The sequence below is a fragment of the Lates calcarifer genome, linkage group LG2 (genome assembly GCF_001640805.2).
Source record: "Lates calcarifer isolate ASB-BC8 linkage group LG2, TLL_Latcal_v3, whole genome shotgun sequence".
NCBI lineage: Eukaryota > Metazoa > Chordata > Actinopteri > Centropomidae > Lates > Lates calcarifer.
The window spans coordinates 3,455,501-3,478,349 of NC_066834.1; the positions used below are offsets into that span (position 1 = coordinate 3,455,501).

Here is a 22,849-nt window from a genome sequence, read left to right on the forward strand (position 1 = left end):
CACCATCTTAGTTTTGTGTGTTAGCATGGTAATATTGTTAATTGCCACTGAATACAAAGTTCAGCCAGAACTGACGGCAATGTCATTAGTTTTGCAGGCATTACTTAAGTCTTGGGCACATTAAAAACTGACCTGATGGTGACGCTAGAGGGACAGTTAAGGGATCATCAAAGTTATTATATTCGTCCTGGGTGGACATTAGTGTCTGTACCAAATTTAAAGGCTAAATGTTGAGCCATTTCACTCAAAACCACAAATGTCACCTCATGGAGGTGCTAGAGGAGAAATCAAAGTCGTTAGGATACATGGTCTGAAAACCATAAATATCTAACTTTTGCACCAATCAATCTAGTTGATGCTCAGATATTTAACAGGATAAGCAAAAACTATGAACTGCTGGAGATGCTAGATGAAAAGTTAGGGGATCACGAAAGCCATTAGGTGTATCCTGAGGGTAACATAAATGTCTGCACAAAATTTCATGGCAAACCATCTAATAGTTGTTTAGCTATCTCAGTCAGAGGACCAACTGGTGGTGGACCAACTGACCAACATTGCCATCTCTGGAGCAATGCAGCTACTGTAGCTAAAATTAATAATAACAATTGACTACCTTAAGTTTTAATTCATGTTCCAGTATGCTGCTTCATGCAGAAACACATTGAACCAAGGAGGAAAACCACTGCATGGGACCTTTAAGTCAATTAGTGGTGAGCTGCGTACCTCTGTGTTAAGTGAATGTATGCTTTCTGTGAAGAATTATGACAAACCAACAAGCCAGATCCAACAAGCATGATGGCCTTCAATACTGTGAAAATGTAGTGTAGGCTGCCATTGCAAATTAGCTACCTGCATACACATTTACAGCCAGATGGCCTGTGTGGGAGGCAGCAGGGCACTGAAAGGCTCCATTTACACACTTTGGTTTAACTGCAGTATTTGCTCTGACACCCATCATCACTTAAGTACTCCATTCATACATACTCTGCTTCAGCTGACAAGAGCAATTACATAATGGTGATTATTTTACAATAGCCATTCATATTATTAATTTCACTGCCCTCAGTGATTTCAGTGGATATTTGCCTGATATTAAGGGTAGGTTTTCCTCCTCACTCACAACTGATCTGTCAGTGACACCATCACTTAACCACCACAAATTTGACTGCTTAAATGGCAGCTCTGTCAGAGAGTTATGTCAGAATTCAAATGTCACAATGCCTGACTGAGACTGACAGAGCATGTGGCTGTCCCTACAGAGTTACAAATTAGCTATATGAATGTGTAATGTGACAATGTGTAAGCACCCTAATAAGTTTGTAATGTTGCTGTGGATATAACATAACCAATGACACTGCAACATTACATATGTGTCATCAAATAAATAAATAACAGACATCTGCAGTGAAGCAACATTTAAAACACGACTTCTGAATGTAACCACACAACATTTACACAGAACGTCACACCAAGTGAGGTCCACAGCATGTACTGTACAAAAAAACAAAATCTATCAAACTGTTTTTAATAGCATCTGATTGGCAAGCTGTCTTGGGACAGTTGGCAAATGGGCGGGCAGCGGAGGAGTTTAGAGGTGCTAAAGTTCAGGCAGGAGCGACGCAGCACCCTGTGTCCTGCCAACAGCCTTACAGTGGCGCAAATTCCTGACTAAGTTGTTGACCCATGGCCCCCACCTGCCTTGACCATGCATTATATAGGGGGGGGCATCACTTCCCCTCCTATGCTGCCTGCCACACCAGAAGGCTTTTGACTCATGCCCATCTGTCCGGGTAGTACATACATTAAGTGAAAGCCAAGATACTGGCACCCCGTCCAATTCATGTGTGCCTTTATAACAAATCCTTATATAGTGCGTGAACAGATTTTTTTACCTTAGCAGCAAACATTTTGGTAAAGACAGTAAGTATCAGTAAAGAGGTCGTTACTGACAGCTATCTTCAATGAGGTGCTAGTGAAGTGTTACAATGCACAAATTTGGAAAAAATAGAACTAAAAATGTGTGTTTTTTTGTCCAATTCAAAACAAATGAATGTATTTGAGACAAAGCTAATATGACGTCTCTGCAATAAATGTTATCAGGGAGGTGTTGATTCAACTCTGCTCTATGTTTTGAGACTGTAGTTAGTGGTGGTGCACTGAAACGTAAGACACTGATAGGTGTTTCAAAGGTTCTGATGCACATTAGAAAGACAGAATATAAGAAACACCTCTCAGTATGAGTTTGCATGCTTTTACCATTACCACAGCAACCAAGGCAGACCGGATAACAAGGTCTGAAGATACAAATACGACCTAATCACTTGCAAATATCAGCGTGGTCAGTCCTAGAGATGCATTTCAGTCATACATCAGATTTGCCTGTCTGAGTATATTCTGGGAATGTTTTTAATGTGGAAATATGTCAGGGGTTGAATACATTTTATCATCAGCAACAGTTATAAGAAGTCTCTGGTATATACAAAAGAACATTTAAACAAACATATGCTAAGCACATCAAAAAGCTAGCACAAATAGCAAATATGCAAACATACCTGACCAGCTTGGATGTCTAAGTAATGAAGCACCTCTTTGAGCATGACAGGTGAGTGAGGAGGCTTTTCAGTCAAAACAGAAGACAGTTCCTCAGATCTTTCCCTGGAACCAGGACCAGAGGATGCACCAGCTGTAGGAGAGTGCATGCTTGACTTCCATGACCTCCATGCTCTCCACAAAGCCAGGCTGGTTTTCCGCAACATTGGGTTGGAGCGCACAGACATGTGGAAAATCATGATCCTTATTATTATCTATGGAGAAAATAAGAGAAAAGCTACTAAGTATTAAAGCCAGTTAAGAGGAGAAGTGTTTGTAATACTGTTGAACATGGGTGAATATTTTGAAAGCTGAAGTAAGATGGTGATGGAGTTATTGACAGAACATCATAACTTTAACATTTCAAGCCAGGTGAAAACACTACGAAGGGCTGAACACTTCAAACAGCACCTATCCACATCCACAATAAGATCAAGTACATCTTTGGCTGATTAGTCAAACATTTGGCATTTTACACCAACAATACCACCTGCACCAGTCACCAAAATGAGCTACATGGTTAAAAATGTATTCAGGTGTTTCCTGGCAACAAGATATATTGAAAATTAGAGCTCAGTTAGTGATGTATGATTCTAATAAAACAGAAATATGTTAAGATGCTGAAGGCATCCAACTGGCTTGCACATGGCACTGGTTAATGCAATGCAAATATTTAATGGAAGCAAAGAATTACACAGCATTTATGTGGGACCATACCCGCCTTACAGGAATCAAAATCAACTTTTTATACTTAAATATGAATAGATCAAAATAATACATCTGACAGGTAGGGTGACCTTTCCTTTACGAGCAAATAACTGATAGAAAGTTTTGAGCATACTGTACATTTACTATCACTTATAACAGAGTATTTATATCTGTGTTTACGGCCTTGAACTGATCATCACAACTGTCTCATGAAACAATAGTCTATTTAACAGCTGGTCCCCTCTGTTGTGTCATAGTGCAGTGGGACGGGTGAAAGGTGGGGATTCATTGTAAGGATAAAAGGAACATTATTATTAAATTTAAGAGGGTGTTTTTCAAGGGCCCATAATTCTTGCTACGCCCCCATCTCATTATTTCCATGGCTACTTAGCTTCGAGCTTTAAAGCTAGGAGTGGGTAGGAGGTCATACTAGCATAACTTTACAGCACTGGGTTGTTGGTAGCTATTGACAGGGTATTATTATCACACCAAACGCTGCTATTTTAAAGTACCAAACAGAAGCACTGTTTAGGGGTGAAGCAGATTAGCTAACCTACCTTGCTTAAACGCTAACGTGGAGCCATAATGCATCAGTGGTTGTGGATTACAGGCGTGGAGTTACACGTGCACACACTGATCTTAACAACATGTTAAAGATGTGTTTAGCTTAGCTCGGCTTATAACGACAAATTTGCTGCCCTTCATCACAACAGTAGTGTGTACTGCTAGCTGTGACGATATTTAGATGAGCAGTGGATGGGCATTTTACACCTGACAATGTTACATGACCACGTGCAATCAGCTACACAAATCGTCGATGAATACACGAATAAGGACCCAACGGTACGTCCAGTCACATTTTAAAATGTTTCACCCAGGTGAATCGTGTCTACACCTCACATGGAAGTTAACTGTAGCTTACCGTGGTAAACCGAGGCGTAGCTCCACCTTCGGCAGCGGCATGCTCGGCGCGTCATCAATGACGAGCGGCTAACGTCCAATCGGCTGCGACAGAGGAAGAGGGCTTGTTTTTGAAATTATTGGCGCTTGTGGTGCTAGCTGTGATCGTCCATAAGCTTTGCTAGCGAATTTATTTTTCTCACACGGACTGCTTGTTTCCCGTCAGAAAACGCTACCGTGGTAATGAAACGCAAGATAACGCTTATTGACACGAAGGTAAGTCATAATAATCACCGAGCCACACCGTGTAACCGACATGAAGACAACAACGCTAACTTACCGTTAGTAGTTGTGTGAGAGCTAGCTAGCAGGCGTTAGCCAACACTGCCAAGTTAACCCCTTCACATTTTCCTTTAAGTAGCTTTGATGTTCTTATTTTACACAGTTTTGTACCTTTACATTCTTTAACAGCTTTGACTGGGTATTCCCTGAGGCTGTATGATGTCGAGACAGTGCTATATTCAAATCCGAGACACCGTTTTAATCGATATGTTAAATTATTTTTCTTTGTATTGAACACGTTTTCTCCTAAATACACCATGACACAGTCGCTATGTTTGAAAAATTATTTCGGCTATATTTAATAAGTGTGTGAGGTTCAACATTGTTAAGATGCACAAAATGAGGTTATAATGATTTAATCACTGGCAGCAGGGTTGGCTTCATGCTTCATATTCAATCGTTTTGCCTTTTAAAAGCGTCAAAGTGCAACGTGTGCTTTAATTCAGGTAATTACAGTATGCTAATATGCTAAATAGCAGTAAAACAATATATCGTATCATGACTTTTTGTGATTTGAGAGTTATTAGTCGTTAACTGTTTTGCAAGATTTGAATGTATAACGCTGTTACGAAGCCTCACTGTGGTCACCTAACGGTAGATTTTGCATTTTAATAGGAGACCAGCCACTATAACCTAAGTGCATTGGTTTCCTTGCAATGAGTATTAGTTTGCATGTCTGTACACTTAGTTAGGTACACCTGGCTAAAACCAATTAATTTCTACACAACAGAAGAATTTTCTCTTGTACTTTTAACAATAATATGCCAACCCTGTTTATATCAATGAGGATGGACAAAATCTTTGATGACATTTGATAATAGAATAAATGTGTCACAATGCAAAGCAATATAATCAACATAACAGCACTACAACCCAGAATGACCATCACTTTGGATCAGGACAAACATTTCAGCAAAGCTAATCAGAATCAGACAAAACACGATAACCTTTGTGAAATTAGGATTTATTGCAAGGTTGTTGTTTTAAAATGCATCTCCCAGCCTTCATCCAGGATGCTCATAGTTTATAGTAATGTAATGTTGGCATTAAATGTTGAAACCATGCTCTACACAAGCTGTACCAAAAACAAATGTTGCCTACCTGGTTATGTAATTATTTAACACTGAATATTTCACCTCTCTCTTATTAGCAAGCATTAGTGACTAAAGACAGGCAAGTCAATTTCATTTATATAGACCTAAACCACAGATTTGTTCAGAGGGTGTCACAATCTGTACAGTATATTACACGTTCCATCCTTAGTACCTCAACTTGATACAAAGCAGATACACCTTCAGTCTCTCCTTTTTTCCCCCAGTTTCTCAATTGATTAAAGTGATTTTAATCAGAATTTTATTATACATTGCATTGGTGTTTTCAATTTATAATGTGGGAAATGTGGTTAAGACTTTGATTTTGTTTTGCAGCAACCTTTCAGTTGATGCAGATTGATCACAATGGCAAGTGATGTGTGCAGCCATGTAAAGGTGGTTGTTAGGGTGAGGCCGGCCAACGAGAGTGAAAAGCGTGAGAACTGTCGAAATGTGGTCCAGGTCGTTGACAACCACATGCTCATATTTGACCCCAAAGAAGAGGACATATCATGTTTTGGGTCACAAAGAGTACGAAACAGAAACATCAACAAGAGGGCTAACAAAGACCTGAAGTTTGTTTTTGACCACGTCTTCAGCGAGAACTCTACTCAAGTTGACATCTTTGAGAACACCACTAAAGGAGTGTTGGATGGTGTGATGAATGGATTTAACTGCACAGGTAACCAATAAACACAAGCTGTTCATTAAAGTTGCACCAGGCTGCCAAACATGTTGGCAAACTGTTTGACAGTGACTGTTTGCTAACAAGTTCACCATATCATTCATACTAAAGGTGATAATAGGTGAATGTTGTGTTCAGGACTTGTTTCCACTGCCACCATTGGGCCCCCCAAAAATCTGTTTTTGCAAGTTTAATAATACAGCTGCATGCAGTGTGGAGTCCCAAAAGGGTCATGGTGGATTTATTTATATATGTTTTTCTTTTTTCCCTGAACTACTTTAGTGTTCCCGCACAATACTTTTGTGTTACCTTGCAATAACCTTTTCTTTACCTCACATAAAGTTTTGCATTCCCTTGCAATATTTTTGCGTACCCCCGGATCCATAGCAACAATTTAGGGAAATGCTCTGTAGACACGATAGAATGGAGACATGATGTGATACTTAATTCATGTATTGCTCATTACTTCTTTCAAAAAGTCTAGCAGTATACAGCCACTAACTGCATAACAACTGTAGCTACTCTGCCTGATTGTGGTGGTTGAAGCTGTGGGTGTGATATGGTTGTTGCTCAGGCTACATTTGTGGTTGTATTGATGGTGCTACAGTAGCTGTATTGTGACTACTCCTCACTGCTCCTATTAACATGAGCCAAGAAAGCATTGTTAAGCCACATGGGATTTGACCTCACAGTGCCTCTATCACATATGACAGATGTATTACCAATATACCACAGGAGTTAGGGAACACAGTAGCATCATTTCCACCCTCAGCCAGCACAACTATGTCAGTTCACTGCACACAAACAACTCCTGCTTGTAGTCAGTTTTACAACCCTTAAAAACTAACGTGTCATAGCCATCATCATACCAAAGCGCAGCCAAATCTACAGCCACAATCACTGACAGCCACAGCCAGAGCCATATCATCCTGTGGCTATGGTCATAATCAGAGCTATAGTCTGTCAGAATCGGCCACAGGAGCAGCCAGTTATAATAAGACAGTGTAGAGAGTTGGGTCAACTAACTCTGTAGCTCCTGTACTTAATAAACTAGCAACCGAGTGTATACTTGCAGCAGATTGATGTTTACCATCTAGCTTATCTTGATTGAACTGTACTATGTAATGGTTCAATGGTGTGAGTTTAAAGCTTGTAACCTAAGTGGTAATGAGACAGTATTCTGTAATGAAGGTCCACTTTCAAATCTTGGCTGATCATAACATCTTAATTCTTATCAGTTAAGCTCACTTAAGCCAGACTTTTTACAATAAGTATAGCTTTTCTTGGCCCCATTTTGAAACATATTTGATGCTTCCATTGCACACACTCCAAGTTTTCACATCACAGTTTCTGAGTATGCTTTATCCAAAGCAAGTTTAATGTTGATGTTGTGATAAGCATTGTCATTATACAGTATATATGTTTTATTTATAGTAATGTCATTAATTGAATTGTTTTCCAATTGTAGTGTTTGCCTATGGTGCTACTGGAGCAGGCAAGACACATACCATGTTAGGCTCACAAAATGACCCTGGGGTCATGTACCGTACCATGAAAGAGCTGTTCAAACGCATGGATGATGCCAAGGAGGAGAAAGAGTTTGCTGTTGCATTCTCATATCTTGAGGTGAATATTTGAGTCGTAACTGTTCTTCTGTTTGTTTTGTTCCTTTTGTTATCTGTATCAGTGCAGAACCTGATCATTTTCAAGTCAAAGTGATTCTCAGACTTTGCTGGAGGGTTTCAGTTGTAACATTTTTTGAAAATTGAACTTGCTGTTATATTTGTCATTCATTTACAGGTTTACAATGAACAAATCCGAGACTTGCTGGCTAATGCAGGCCCTCTTGCAGTAAGAGAGGACAGTTCTAAAGGAGTAGTTGTTCAGGGCCTCACACTACATCAGGTCAGTAGCAACATACACAGTCCTCCTAGCATATTACAGTAAGGCAAATTTTGATTTCCCTCAGTTGTTTTTGCAATACATAATGTAGTGTTTTTAAATTAGCAAATCATATTTTCCAAGTCTGTAGAGGTTGTACAAGAACAAATGACAAGAAATGGGCTCCCCTGAAAGCACTGATATTTAAAAATGCATTTGCAGTGTTAAGATATTACTAAAAAACACAGTCTTCTATTTTTTTACCCTACAGCCTAAATCTGCAGAGCACATTCTTGAGGCTTTGGATTCTGGCAATCGAAACAGGACACAGCACCCCACTGATATGAATGCCACCTCTTCCCGGTCTCATGCTGTATTTCAGGTATTTTAATCCATTTTATTGAAATCCCAAAAGATAATTTGGCTATAGCATGATGTCATGACTTAAAATTTGAAAACATAAAAAGGACTATTAACAAGAAGAAACTTAACTGCAAACTTTAGACTCCTCACTTTCAAGGATGCAGGTACTGATACTTAATATCTTAAGTATTTGACATATCTCACTACAAACATCTAATACATCACATTTTGTTTATTAATTATCTTACAGTTGTTGACAGATTTGTGTTCTTTTTTCCCCAGATATATTTGAGACAGCAAGACAAAACCGCTAGCCTCAATCCTAATGTCTGCGTTGCCAAAATGAGTCTGATTGATCTGGCAGGCTCAGAGAGAGCCAGCGCCACCAACGCCAAAGGGGCACGTTTGCGGGAAGGTGCTAACATCAATCGCTCACTTCTTGCCCTAGGAAATGTTATCAATGCTCTTGCTGACCCAAAGGTGAGTTTATATTGCCCTGCATATACTGCACTGTCAATAACATGCAGAGTGTTGGAAAAATAACGCCCACGAGAGGGATATGTTTTTGTTGTAATCCACTAAATCACAGTCACCATGGATATAGATAAATTTTTAGATTAACTTGAAAACTTACCGGCATTCAAAATAGAGCAAGAAGTTGGTTCTGAGATTCCTGGTGTACTGCTTACATAAGCTGCACAGTTATTGCAAAAATCATCATGCAAAATGAGGGAATGAAAATGGGGAAGATACAGTTCAGGATTGAATTAACCAGAGAAATATCAGTTCATATCTATGTAATTTTGGCTTCAGGTTTAATGATTCCTTTGGTCATGCAACAGTCAAGTGATATATGTCAACATTTCACAGGACCAGGTAATGTTGCAAACATTTGTCACACTTTCCATCATCATTATACCCTGGTACTTGGATGCCCACTACTTCCCAGTAAACCTTACATTTTTGGGATTCTGAAAAACCTTCAAACATTTGGACTAGTTTTCTAGTAATAGAAGAATCACTGGAAAAGAGAAACTGGAAAATGTGGTCTCCATTTAAATATTAAACAGTGTTTCATATTTTCTATTTGCTGGGAGCAATCTCTCACATGTGTCAGTGGCAGCTGGAAGTTCAAATTAGGGATCTGTTAACAGAAGAGTTAACATTCAAACAGTGTTGTGTGCTTGTTGTTGTAACACTCAGAATCTTGAATTTTAAATGCATAGAAGACACCCCCTGGTTAGCAAAGACAGCTGCACACAGCAGCATCTGTCAGAGTAGAGAGTGAACAAAGCAGTTGGTTAGCTCAGTAACAAATGAAACGCTACTTTGTGACTCACTGCTTAATAAAAGTTAGAATGACGATATAGTCAGAAACTTTTCGAATAATGTCACACAGAGCTTTACAAATAAGATAAAATCAATCAAGATACATCACTTTTAACCAACAAATAATAAAATACATTAAACAAACCAATAACTAATCAGACTTCAAATGAAAAAGAGAAAAACATAAGATACACTCTGTTGGCAGATATAGTTTAGATATAGAATTTTAGTTTGGCTGTGGCATTACTAGCTCTTCACTATCACCAACTACAGATGTTAATATCATGTATACAGACAATCTGTAAGAATGTAAGAGTGTGTTATTTTCTTCATCATCACAGTCACAGCAAGTTTTCCATACTTCATAAACCACTAGCAGATGACATGTTTTGTTTTTGGTCTTGGTTTTAGGCTTACATTTGTCTGGCAAATCATCAGTGAAATTTTGCACCATGTTCTTTGTTCTTATCATTATGGTTATAGATGAATGAAGTTAACCACTAGCCTCCATATGAAACAGAGAGCCTGGGAAGTGGAGAGTCAACTGAGTATTTGGGTATTATTTCATTCCAGTTGCATACATTAACCTGTCAAGCAGTCGTCTCATTTTACACACCAGTCTCAAGGGACAAGGTGCAAGCAGGCCACATGCATTTAGGAAGTGCTGTGCAAATGTACCACAGCCATGTTGAAATGTGATCCCCCTTCAACAGGTTACTTCATTCTTGGGTTAAAACTGTGTTCTTTCATGGACACTGTCCAGTTAGTATTATACCCAGCGCACCATTCTCGAGTGCTGCAGTCGTGGACTTTAGAATAGTTTGATCTAAAACGCTCACCACTAATCCCCACTCCCTCTCCACCCTATCCCCATGGTTTTGTCACTCTTGCTTAAAGATGCTCCAGTGTTCACTGTTGGCAGACAAGGAATTTATGTCGTGGTCATTGTTTACAGGAAATAATGTCCCCACTTGTGTCTGGGCTGACATGCCTTTCGTTTGAGTGAGAAGAATGTCTGCTACTTCTGTTTGGGCTGTTCAGTATGTCATCTTCATGCTATGCTGCACAGAGGTTTTTGTTGTGAGTTGTTTGCCTTAGGGCGATGTCCAAGCTAATGCAGATACGTTTTACGACACATCCTTTCTCTCCATGTTGGCCCTCCATCCACACAAGGCCAGTGTTTCCCACTAAAGGAAATGGGTCTTTCTGAAAATGTTGTTGTACATTTCATATTGCCACTCTTGCTTAAAGATGTGTATAATGCTGATGTATGGTTGTCAACATTTTCTGATAAGATCAGGTTCGTTGCAGCAATGTTAAGAGGCAAGCTTTGTGTCGCAGTTAGCAGTCATTGACTTTGTTAATCGAGGTTAAAACCTGTACTTGCTTTACAGTAAAATCCTTACATTGATAGGTGAGTGTGAGCTTTAATTGTGAAGCAATGACATATAAACAATATAATAAAAAGATTACATTATTATGTATTTGTTACCTATGTAGTTGCAGCACTTCTAGTTTGTTCTTGAAATGCCTGATTGTTGCTAGAGATTGGTGAAACATGGTGGAAATTATATTTTCTCTGAACAAATGGATTCAAAAATGAACATTTGAGTTAAATGAAATACGGTTGTTTACATTTTAAAACAGATTTTTCTACAAGAATATGTTTGAATGCCTGCGGTTATTAAAAAGGATTTTTTCCAGAAAGCTATCGTGAAAGTCCCTAGACCTGACATGAACTATAACTAAGGTTTCTGAATCTACATGTAGGCTTAGGGTTTTTCCAGGGACAAGTGCAGACACAGCTGCAAACCCCCAAAGAGATAATTTTACACTCCTTTGTTACTTAACTTTAATTTGACTTTTCCTATTCCCATGAGATTGTGACTCACCTAAGCAGCTGTAGTTTATCTAATGCAGTTATTACAGACTGAGCTGTTATCACAGACCAGCTGCAGAAAGACTCCAGACCAGAGCTGTGGATGGATGTTCCCTTTATGAACACTCCATACTGAATATTGTTTCCCGTTATTGGTCCCCACCAAATAGTGTAATTTGACTAAGCTGCTCCTGTGGACCTTATCCAGATGGAGAACACATATTTAGGCACACCTCCCCCCAATGTGTGCGCCTCTGCATACCACACAAACTTTTTCTTTTTTTAATTTTGATTTGAGTTAGGTTTGACAGGGGTACTGGATTCCCAGAGTCTGTATTTGTTCCTGTCAAACTTTTATTTGATGTATTTTTCTAAGTAAATAGAACCCAAAGAGTATTGCATTTTTTCTCAGTTGCCGCTTTGTGTACACTTGAAGTGAACCCAGATATTCAAAATAGTCTAATTTCTTGGGCTAATGTCTGCTGTTCTCGTTTGTTTCAGAGTAAGAAAACTCATATACCATACAGGGACAGCAAGCTGACGCGGATACTTAAAGACTCCTTGGGAGGCAACTGCAGGACCGTTATGATTGCCAATGTTAGCCCATCATCCAAGTCTTATGATGACACCCACAACACACTTAAATATGCCAACAGGGCCAAGGAGATTAAGTCCTCGGTTAGTATTACAGTTATCATATTATTTTAAAATGGCTAATTGTAAAATAACTGCTGTTATTCTTGGACTATAAATGCACAAATTTCTTTTAAATCATTAAATTCTTCTCTCTACCCTTACCTATTAGCTGAAGAGTAATGTTGTAAGCCTGGACAGTCACATTGGCCAGTATGCAGTGATATGTGAGAAGCAACGGCAAGAGGTAATATGAAACAACCAACACTACCACGCTGAGTAAAAAAAAAAAAAATAAGACTACAGAAAACTACAGAAAATCTTTTGGAAAATTACCCCGTTTAAAATTAATTTCTGACTTCTATTTCAATGTTCTGTTGCATTTCTAAAGATTCTACAGTTGAAGCAGAAACTAAAACAATATGAGGAGAAGAACATGGTGCCTGGGACTTCTAACATGATCTCATCCCAGAAACAAGCAGAGTTCAAAAGGTAAGCATGCATGTGGGTGTGATTCAGAGTGTAAGCTGAGACAGAGCAGCAGTTGTTTCTTTAATTGTTAAGGTTGTAATTGGATTACAAACACTGATTGCAAGCAAACAAAGCATAGTCTGCAACTGCCACTATATTATACAGTGGTGATACATTCACGAGACCTGTGGTGGATCTGGTGGACCATTATAATTTATAATGAAGTGGATCAGGCAGCATAAGGCGTAATTAGATATGGTGGTCTAGATTGTAGAATCAAAAATGATATCCCAATAGGCTACTTTTTTCCCCTTTTTTGTCTTAATTTATTTATCTATGTTTTTGGTGTACAAAATATCCTCATATTTATGAGCCTTTATCAGCTTTATAGTAAGTCCCTATATTAAGCGTATTGGCTAATAATTGCCTTTCACATCCAGAAGACATATGTCAGTTTATATGCTGACAGTGGCAGCCAGCACTTTTTAATGGCATGTTTTAGAGAACTCTTGTGAATCAACCATGCAGGCCAAATCATTTAATGCCTGAAATGGCGCATCCTAATCAGACACCCAGACCTCCTCAACTGGCTTCCTCTAAAGTAAAGGAGCATCAGTTCTACTCCAGTTTCTTTCTGGATGTTTGAACCCCTCACCCTGTCCCCAAGGGGCCTAAGCACTCTGTGAATTAGATGAATTTTGGCCGATCTGTGATCTTGCTCTTTCACCTTACTGCAGTAATGAACAAGAATCAAAAATATTTTTTGTGGCAAGACTGAGAGGTGCTTAACACAGACCACCCAGTGCTGGTCACCGTTCAATGAAGCTGGCAGAACTACATCATTGGCAAAAAGCACTGATGCAGTTCTGAGGTCACCAAACTAGATGAGCTCTGCTCCTGGGCTAGACCAGCCATTATGTCTGTGTAATTTTTTAATGGTGACTTACAATGTTCTGTATAATAAATACAGCCTGTTTTCACCCTTTACATTAACAAAATCTGTGAGTTCAAATATAGTTTAAGGTATAGTGCACCAGAAAAAAGCTAAAATAGAAGCAAAGCACCTTTGGTTGTTGTGGTGATGTGGTGGTGATGATGATGATGTGTGTGTGTGTGTGTGTGTGTGTGTGTGTGTGTGTGTGTGTGTGTGTGTGTGTGTGTGTGTGTGTGTGTGTGTGTGTGTGTGTGTGTGTGTGTGTGTGTGTGTGTGTGTGTGTGTGTGTGTGTGTGTGTGTGTGTGTGTGTGTGTGTGTTTTGTTTTTTCCCAGCTCTACATGCTTTGATCGGTAACACATAGTCAGTGTGGATATCATTAGTTGAAATTGCCAGGCGCTGTTTATTTATTTGTGCTGCCATGCACACACACTGACAACACAGTGTATTAGTGTATTTGTTTTTGACAGCTGACCTACCCAGGGTGTACTATCAGCAAAGTGTCAGAATTGATGATCCAAAGCAAATGCTGTTAAAATGCTAATAAAAGCAGCAATCAGTTCCCATACCTTGTGTAGATCAGCTCACAGCATTTCTAGTTTTCCAGATATTTTATACTTTCTAAACAACTTGTTTGTGCTACTCCCATGAAATGCTGGTTCTTGAACCTCCTGGAAAACTGTTACTTCCTAGAAAATCATCTTCATTGATGACCTCATGCTGCACCAGTGGGTATAACAAACAGTCCTGTCAGAAAACTCAAGCAAATGTTTATCAGTATTCCTGTCTGTCAGATAAAACTGCCTTTCTTTCCATAACTGATAGCCCACTGGTTTTGACTAAAGATGACCCACATCAGTCCCACATTTTCTTTCAAATAGATCAGAAGTCCAGAATTGATTCATTTTGATTTGAGTCGATACTAGATGATTCGGTTACATATAATCAATATCAATGATGTGTAAAACACTTGTCGGAATTTATCCTGGGAACTCAATTTTCTTCTACATTCAACAAGTGAGCAAAACTGCTGTTTCCTTGAACTGAACTTGAATTGCACATTCTAAACTAAATTGTAATTCATTTCCTAGTTATAAAAAAATTGGAAACTGCAGAACAACTAAAACATGAGGCACCTGCACTACTTAAAAAGGCATTATTATTATGCTATATTTAATTATTATATGCAGCTACATATGGCCTGTCAGATCATTCAACAAACCACAGAAAGAACAGAAACAGAAAGTCTGCCCACTGCTTCATCTGCACTGTTTGTGTTGACATCACATCAGCCTGATATCAGCTGGTTAGTTAGCTTTAGCTACCCAGCAGATTCAATAAAGCAGAATCCACACAATGTTGAGTTGACATCTACAACCTCACGTCTTGTAGTCAGAGATCAACAACCACAAACTCAGAGTTCAAGAGTCTTTCTCAGTCTATCTCTCTGTCAGATGTGATCTCTAAAAGTCCTGTGAACTGCAGTGGTCAGACACTAGAATTATTAACATCACAGTTTATGAGACTGTCATGATTCAAGGCAGCCAGCTAATCACTACATACACATAATATTTATCAGAGATGTTCATGTTTATAGAGAAAATGCGCAACTGCAAATGCAGAGATCAGTCTTGGGATTTTAAGAATCAATATCAGATCATTCAAATAAAAATTGCAGTTAATCAGAAAATGTATTTATTTATCCAATCCTCATCTATGCATACATTTTATTTGTCTTTTTTGAAAGATGGTGATACATTCCAAGCCATTACATAGGACTGGCCACTGCTATTTTTCAATCTAGCCAACTAATCAGAGGCTATTTTACTACTGGAATCAAAAACCAGATGTGCCCAAGGATCAGGATGGAAAGCTGCTGCTGTTAGCTGTTAAGTGATTGGAGAAAAAAATGCTTATTTAATTTAGATCATCCCCATTTTCATTTTTTATTTGCCACAAGTATGTTGTAGGTTCCTTTGTGTATAAAGGTATATCAGTGTTTGATAAAACTGTTATATTTTACATTTTATTTAAATGTGTAGTTTTCATTTAGATTTTGACATTCATTTTGACAGCTGTGTAGCAGCTTTATCTCAATTCAAATGATATATACACATTTATTTCTTTTACATAAATCAGATCAGCCACATCCCATCTAGTCGTCTTGAAGGCATACAGTGGCATCTGTCGGGGTATTTGGGTTGGGGGCGGGGGACACAGAAAAGCTGAATGAGTCTCACTCCCACACATTTCATTCACTGGCATCAGAATTCACAACTCGCACAGTGAGAGGCTCTGAATAGAGGCTGCACGCTTCTCACACTATTAAAAATTCAGCAGTCTAGCAAGGCCACGACGTCTCCTACGTCACTGGAGTTACATTGAAGAGTGCAGTCACATTTCAGCGACAGCTCTCCAGTCTTATTTACCTGCATGCCTGTCCTGTCTCTCCTCCTGCTTTAACTCAACTAGACAGCCACTTGCATTCAATGTGGCTATCACCTTAACTCTATTCCAGGAACACATATATATACATTATATAGCTAAGACTGTCTTTCTCACTCAGTCCAAACAGAATTGGTATCTTGTGGAAGCTGCAAATTATATTAAAATGTTAACAGCCCACCTTAATAATTGACTCAAGCCTAAAAGTATCATTAATTGTGGAATACAATATTATTCATGCAAACATTTGATGTAATTAATTGATACATTTGCATTGTTATTATTAGTTGTATTACTGTATATAGATGTTTTTAAACTGGTTTAAATGTGTGGATAAAACTATTAAATATCTCATTACCATTAGGATGCTTTAAATACTTGAACTTGACCAAATGGTTTATAAGAGCTCTTGGCACAGCAATAAATTAAATTTGCTCCTTACATGTGGCACAGGGGCTTCTAATCACATCTGGCTTGAATCCCTGTGGTGAGGGTGATGGTTTATTGAATTGCATTATACTAAGAGGTGTTTCTAATATTCTGTCCTCCCTCATGTATGTGAATCAGAGAGTACAGGAAAACACCTCTCAGTATAATACAGTCCAAAACAACATGGCTATGGCTTAAAAAAATGTCCAGAATTGAATGAACGCCTCTCTGACAGCACCAGCAAAAATTGAGGATGTTGTAATTGATTGCATCAAACTACATGGGTGTGCCTATTTATATTTTTTCCAACAACATAATTACTTGTTCTTTGATTTTATGAAATTAAATAGTGATTTTTAAAAAGTTTGATATTAATTCCCTTCTGTTAAGTTCAGATTTCCTAATGCAGCTCTTTTAAAGCAAACCTTGTAATATTTGAACTCTATTTTCCCTCCCTCCCTCTAGGGTGTCAGAGGCTCTGCAGCGAATCTTCTCGAGTCGGGCCCAAATCAGGAGAGAACAGCTGGATCTGGAGAGACAACTGAAGGAGAATGAGCTGCGCCAGCGCTACAGTGAGGAGGACAACCTGCAGGTCCAACATTTTTGTGCCAAAGAAAAGACTGAGAAGGTAGCTGATGCTTACACTGCTATCCACAGATTCCATCATCCCCGCAGAAAAACAGCTGCTGAGTCATCGTTTCACTTCTCTGTTCTCTATAGTTGTCTTGGCCTCTCATTTACGCCACTACAGGACAGGGTCACTGCTCCCCAGTTCCTGGCTCTTTTTTGCTATTTGAGTGTTAGTGCCAGTGCCATTTAAAGTATAAAAAGTGAATCCTCAAAAATTTTGATATAAAACTTTGCAGAACGGTCCACTCTTATCCAAAACAAATTAAAGTTTGAGAGCAATTTTCCTAAGAGTGGTGCCAAGTCATCTGCCTGCATTTTAAAACTTTTGTGTGAAATCCTCAATCTTCGGATAAATTGTTTCAGATTTACCTCATCAACAGTGAATTCTTAACAAATGCTAAAGATTTTGAATTAATTTATTTTTGCTAGACTCAAGACAGTTTGTCATGTTGCTGTTTGCATGTATGATTTAGTCCACTTAAACAGTTAATGGTATACATTACTAATGCTAGCACAAACAATAGCTAGTTTGTAATATCACTTAAATGATCTGTTATTGTTGTTGCTTTCAATAGGCCACTTGTAAGTACGAGCGGAAGATTGCCAGCTTACGCACTCAGCAGCAACACATTTGCAAACGTCTGAAAGAGGCAGAGACACGTTTCCTGGACAATGATGGCTGGCTTCATCGTGTCGAGAACGAGATAAAGCTGCTGAAGTCGAATGATCAGACCTCAGAGGTAAGTGGAGCTTATTGACGCTTTTCTGTTTTCTGTTGCCAAAAACAGTGTAATCGACTGACAAAAATTGTGCTTTTGTTGTGACAGGCAAATTCTGTAAATTGATAAGTACACTGACTTATTAACTTTTCAACTTTTAACAAATTGGATGGAGAAGTTTTGTCAGATTGTATTGTAATTCATAATGATTTACCTAATTGAAATTGTTGTAGCCATGTTTACACAAATTCCAGCAACACTTGCTCTGATATCAGTGATGGAGTACAGAAATTCTTGTCAGACTTTGGTCAATAGATCAGTAGAAGAAAATTACATAAGTTGTAGACAGGATGAAATAGTTTGAGTTAATGTAAAAAGACAAATGAGCATGATTAGATATTGAGAAAAAACTCAACAATATGGGTTACATCGTTCAAAACTCATTGCTTGTCTTTTTTTGTTGTTGTTTGTTTATTTTGGAAGGTAGGCTGTGTCTCTACTGGTGTCGTGACTGTCTTTGTTTTCTTCCCATCTGTTCTCCCAGTAATTAGAACCGTGCTCATTTTATTTCTTCGGCTCACTCGTGGATCACTGAAGAGAATAAATCAATACCCTTTACTCATCCCTCACACAGCAGCCAGTTACCTAAAACCATGCCCATGTTATTTTTTTCTTCTTTATCCTTTCTTCCAGGAACTGACCCAGAACTATGACGCACCCACCGGTCAAATGTTCTCTCTGCTGTTGTTTCGTAGTGTCTTTACGTCAGAGTTTTTTTTTTCCCTCCCTTCCCTTACCCCGAGCAGACAGCTTTTCTGATGAAACAGTGATGAAAACAGAACTTTGCATCTTACCTCTACTATCCTGACCCCCAACCACCTTTTGTTTCTTCTAAATCTGCCCACCAGAGTGCTAATTCAATATGCTGTTATGTTAGAGGCTATTTCTTCATCATTTCTGCTCTCTGAACTCACTTCTTTTGCTTGTTCAGGTCTTAGAGAAGGACCTACATTGCCACAGACTGGAGCTGCAGGTAAATGATCTCCAACAACACATCAAGCAGATGGTGGAGCTCACTACACTGCAGGATCAGGAGAACAAGCGCATGCAGAAGTAGGTTGACAATACCTAGAATAAATTCCCATTTCATTAATTAAACTGTTACTCATTGCAGCTTTAGAAACTGCAAAACGTCACCACACTCTTCTAGTTTTTCCTGAAAAAGCATCTAAATATAATTTTTTTTTTTAAACACATTTCAGGATGGTGAACATCTTGTTGCCAGCATATAGTCGGCACTACTCTGCGTTGCTTGGAGCTGGGCTGGTCACAGAAGGAGATAAGATGGAGAACCATGAACTAGAGCACCTTGTGTTGAGGGAAAGAGGTGTGGTCTGGGCAGATCAGGAAGGGGCAGGGCAGCAGCTGAAAGGAGGGATTGGAGCAGAACCACAGAGGACAAATGAGGCTGGAAGCATTGGGGTCCACGGCGAGTTGGCACCTGTCCTGTCTTTCTCACATTTGCTATACCACCAGAGTAGCCCCTGCAGTAAGTCATCATACTCTCATTATCCTATTTGTTCTTCTGTTGTTTTTCATTCAACATACATTTAGATGGTTTGTTTAGGATTAATTACAAAACTAGCAAATGCTTTTAAAATTAGGTCTGCCAAATTATGAGTATTTATATATCAATTATGTATTTTTTTAATCAGTCAATAAATGTAGTCTTTAAAATATCAGAAAAAGAAAAAAAACACAATCTTTTTTGTCTGACCAACAGTCTACAACATGTTAAGTGTTCAATTTCTTATGATATAAAAAGAGAAAAGCAGAAAATGGTCACATATGAGAAGCCAGAATCAGCAGAAATTGCATTTTTCCTTAATAAATTCAAAGATGGGGAAGCAGGTTGACCCAGTAATTACATATAAATGATTTTTCTCCCTCAACTAATTCTTATCAAGTGCACCCCTCCCCCTCTCAGAGTATGAAAGAGAGAGAGAGGCTTCCCAATGAATGAATCTTTGTCAATCCATTAAGGGAGAAAATGTCACTCAGCCATTCATCCCTCTCATATCCAGAATCTTATCTGATAGCTAGCAAATATTTTTAAAATCACCCACTAAGTGTTTTACATAAATATGTTTACTTGAATTTGAGTTCAGCCATCAGAGATGATGCACTGCAACTTGGCAAAGACTAGTGAACACTAATCTGACAGTCAGGAACAACAGGAACCATGAGTTTGAGTGTTTTGACCACGTGTAATGTTTGTAGAGCAGGAAATGTAAGAGGTTACCAATCCAAAGCTATATCTGCTGTTGTTACACTACACAACTGATGTTTAACTCTCTCTTCAGTTCTTCAGTGAGTCAGTTACAAATATTAAGCTGTAAAGATTTTTTTTCTTAGATTTAAGTTAATTATTATAATGTGATTTTTACATAACATTTGGTGTGGATTTTTTTTTTTCCTTTTCTTTTTTTTAATTAGAGCTAACATGCACTTTTCACAATGCACTGTCAGTCAGGAAATTATGTTAAGTGTCGTGAATTACAAAGATGAATAGTAACCCATTAAGCACATGCTGCTTTTATTGAAAGCAGTAATTATATAATTGCTATGTCTTGAACACCTCCCAGAAAATGTTCTCCACAAAGATGAAATGAAAATTCTACCCTTACAGAGCCTAAAATTGAAAAAGGTATGCGAGTGTGTAATTTTGTTATGATTAGATTTGTTTTTCCAAATTTTTTCATTTGATAGTTCAGGTCTAAAACATGAGATTAAGACAAGTATACACATGTCACCAGATCAATTTTCCAATAGTCTGAAATACATTAGTCAGGTGTGTTTAGTTTAATAAGGTCCAGTGTATTTGGCATCGGTCCAGTCTGCTGTGTATTGTGGGACCCATGAGATTGCACAGTTCATTTTTAACTGTCATCTCTGCATGACCTAGCAGCACCAGTCCCTCGTGACATATAAACCATGACAGACAGTGGAGCATGAACCAGAGCTGGCCAACAATACTCAATTACTATGATGGTGTCCATCATTTGTCAGACAATAACCATGCACCTGTCCCTCTCTTCCACTGCTGACTTGTTTCAAATTATATCACATTTAATACTTCTTTGAAAGTGTTGAATTTCAGGTAAATTCATTGTCAGTAATACAAAGAATTAGACAAGCCCAGTATACAGATATTAGTGCCAGCCTCCTTTGGGTCAAATTTAAAAGATTACAAGATGTTTGTATAAAACACTGAACACTCCAGGTTGACTCTGTGTTTTGGGGAATTTGTTGTGAATGAAACTCTGACTTCTGACTTCACATCTGTGCCACATTTCACTGTGCATCATGCTTTGGTTTTTGCATGAGATTTAATTTTCTTGAACATTTTACAAAGGTCAGATTGACTTTTTCTCAAGAATGATGGAATCACAGGTTTTTTTTAGCTGGCTAATATTTCACATTTTTATCTCAAACAGCAACATATTTATTACAATATTCAGTGAATACATTTGAATGATTTCTAATTTTCGATCAAACAAGTAAAACCAACAAATAGCAAGCTAGCAACTCTGGAACATTTAGTGATAATGGAACATTTTCAATGAAAGAAAACCACATAATAAGGGCTGCAGAAGCTTTTCTCGCTCTCTGTGTTGTTATAATGGTGATAATGTGTTGATGTTGCTTCTTCTTGAGTCTCTTTATGATTTTTTAATTCTCAGGTGCAGAGGGGCACGCAAAAAGAACATCATTGTGCAAAGCTGCTCCATCACCAAAAGGTAAATCTGCTCTCCTCTCTCCCCCATCTTGCTGACATACTGTAGTCATTAATCTAAAACCCCTGCATACCTGTTAATCCCTCCCACCCCTCAGTCATTCACTTATTTGCTCTCTCCTTGTCACCTTTCACTCAATCCATCACACCTACACAAACACACTTCAAACGACAATCCTACAACAATCCTAAAGCAGAACACAGAGATCATAAATTAGTTTTTAATGTGCCATATAAATTTGAAAGTTTAAATTTTCACTTTGCCATGTTGCGTTTTATTTGCTAAACATGTCTGTAGCATTTTAGCTAAAAATTACTTGTTCAGAGTAGTAAAATACACCATAAAAATCAGGCATGTAATATAATTTGATTTATAGTTGTGCTGCAGACATTCTGTCCCAGCCAAAACTTGAATAATAAAATGATGTGAACCAACTACAACCACTTTTATAGAGGGAAAACTGTACATGGGGAACCTTTGGGGAAATGTAACACACAAACCTTTGTGAAATATTGCTGTTCAAATTGGTTGTAATGATATTTACTGCAGGTGGTCTACATTTCATTGAAACATACTGTGGGAAATTTAACTTTTGAAGAAAATACTTCTTCCAGATGACCAGAGTTCCTTGAATGGAAATTAAATATGAAAGCACCAGGGAGTTTGTCAGCACGGCTATTAAATTTCCCTGCAACTTGTCATAATAAGCGAACTCTGATAGAGTATTTAGTTTTGAAAGTTTTTCTCGGATAAAGCCCCCACTTTCTGTATGGTTTGTCCGTCCGACCCATCTTAATACCCTACAAGTCACGCCAGTCGTTTTATTGTTTTTTTCCATTTGCTCATTTATTGTTATTCACTCATAATTGTGCTTTTCTCTGCCAATACAATATATCTATGGTCAGCTATCCACAAGTGTCAACACCCGCACGCACTCTAATTTTAATGCCATGGTTTATATGTTAACAACAACAAGAAATACAACAAACTTAAATGGCCTTAAACTTTTCCTTGATTCAGTTTAA

The 22,849-nt window shown here is 38.3% G+C and overlaps 2 protein-coding genes across 5 annotated transcripts in view; one reads left to right on the plus strand and one right to left on the minus strand.

The window, feature by feature from the left end:
* mettl15 (methyltransferase like 15) overlaps positions 1 to 4,311 on the minus strand; it is a 42,419-nt gene extending 38,108 nt beyond the window's left edge. Inside the window, exons 1-2 of one of the 2 annotated variants that reach the window (XM_018686329.2) lie at positions 4,220 to 4,311; positions 2,553 to 2,804 (exon numbers count right to left, since the gene is read on the minus strand). In XM_018686329.2, coding sequence (XP_018541845.1) covers positions 2,553 to 2,789 — 237 coding nt within the window. In that variant the 5' untranslated portion in view covers positions 2,790 to 2,804; positions 4,220 to 4,311. The other variant, XM_018686330.2, reaches the window with a different exon arrangement.
* A 2-nt stretch (positions 4,312 to 4,313) lies between these two features.
* The window catches only part of kif18a (kinesin family member 18A), a 29,208-nt gene continuing 10,672 nt past the window's right edge, over positions 4,314 to 22,849 (plus strand). For all 3 annotated transcript variants that reach the window (XM_018686325.2, XM_018686326.2, XM_018686327.2), the window contains exons 1-14: positions 4,314 to 4,473; positions 5,967 to 6,312; positions 7,784 to 7,941; positions 8,116 to 8,220; positions 8,468 to 8,578; positions 8,842 to 9,039; positions 12,269 to 12,445; positions 12,573 to 12,647; positions 12,792 to 12,892; positions 17,144 to 17,306; positions 17,884 to 18,048; positions 19,019 to 19,140; positions 19,290 to 19,576; positions 21,771 to 21,827. In XM_018686325.2, coding sequence (XP_018541841.1) covers positions 5,997 to 6,312; positions 7,784 to 7,941; positions 8,116 to 8,220; positions 8,468 to 8,578; positions 8,842 to 9,039; positions 12,269 to 12,445; positions 12,573 to 12,647; positions 12,792 to 12,892; positions 17,144 to 17,306; positions 17,884 to 18,048; positions 19,019 to 19,140; positions 19,290 to 19,576; positions 21,771 to 21,827 — 2,035 coding nt within the window. In that variant the 5' untranslated portion in view covers positions 4,314 to 4,473; positions 5,967 to 5,996. The remainder of the gene's footprint in view (positions 4,474 to 5,966; positions 6,313 to 7,783; positions 7,942 to 8,115; positions 8,221 to 8,467; positions 8,579 to 8,841; positions 9,040 to 12,268; positions 12,446 to 12,572; positions 12,648 to 12,791; positions 12,893 to 17,143; positions 17,307 to 17,883; positions 18,049 to 19,018; positions 19,141 to 19,289; positions 19,577 to 21,770; positions 21,828 to 22,849) is intronic.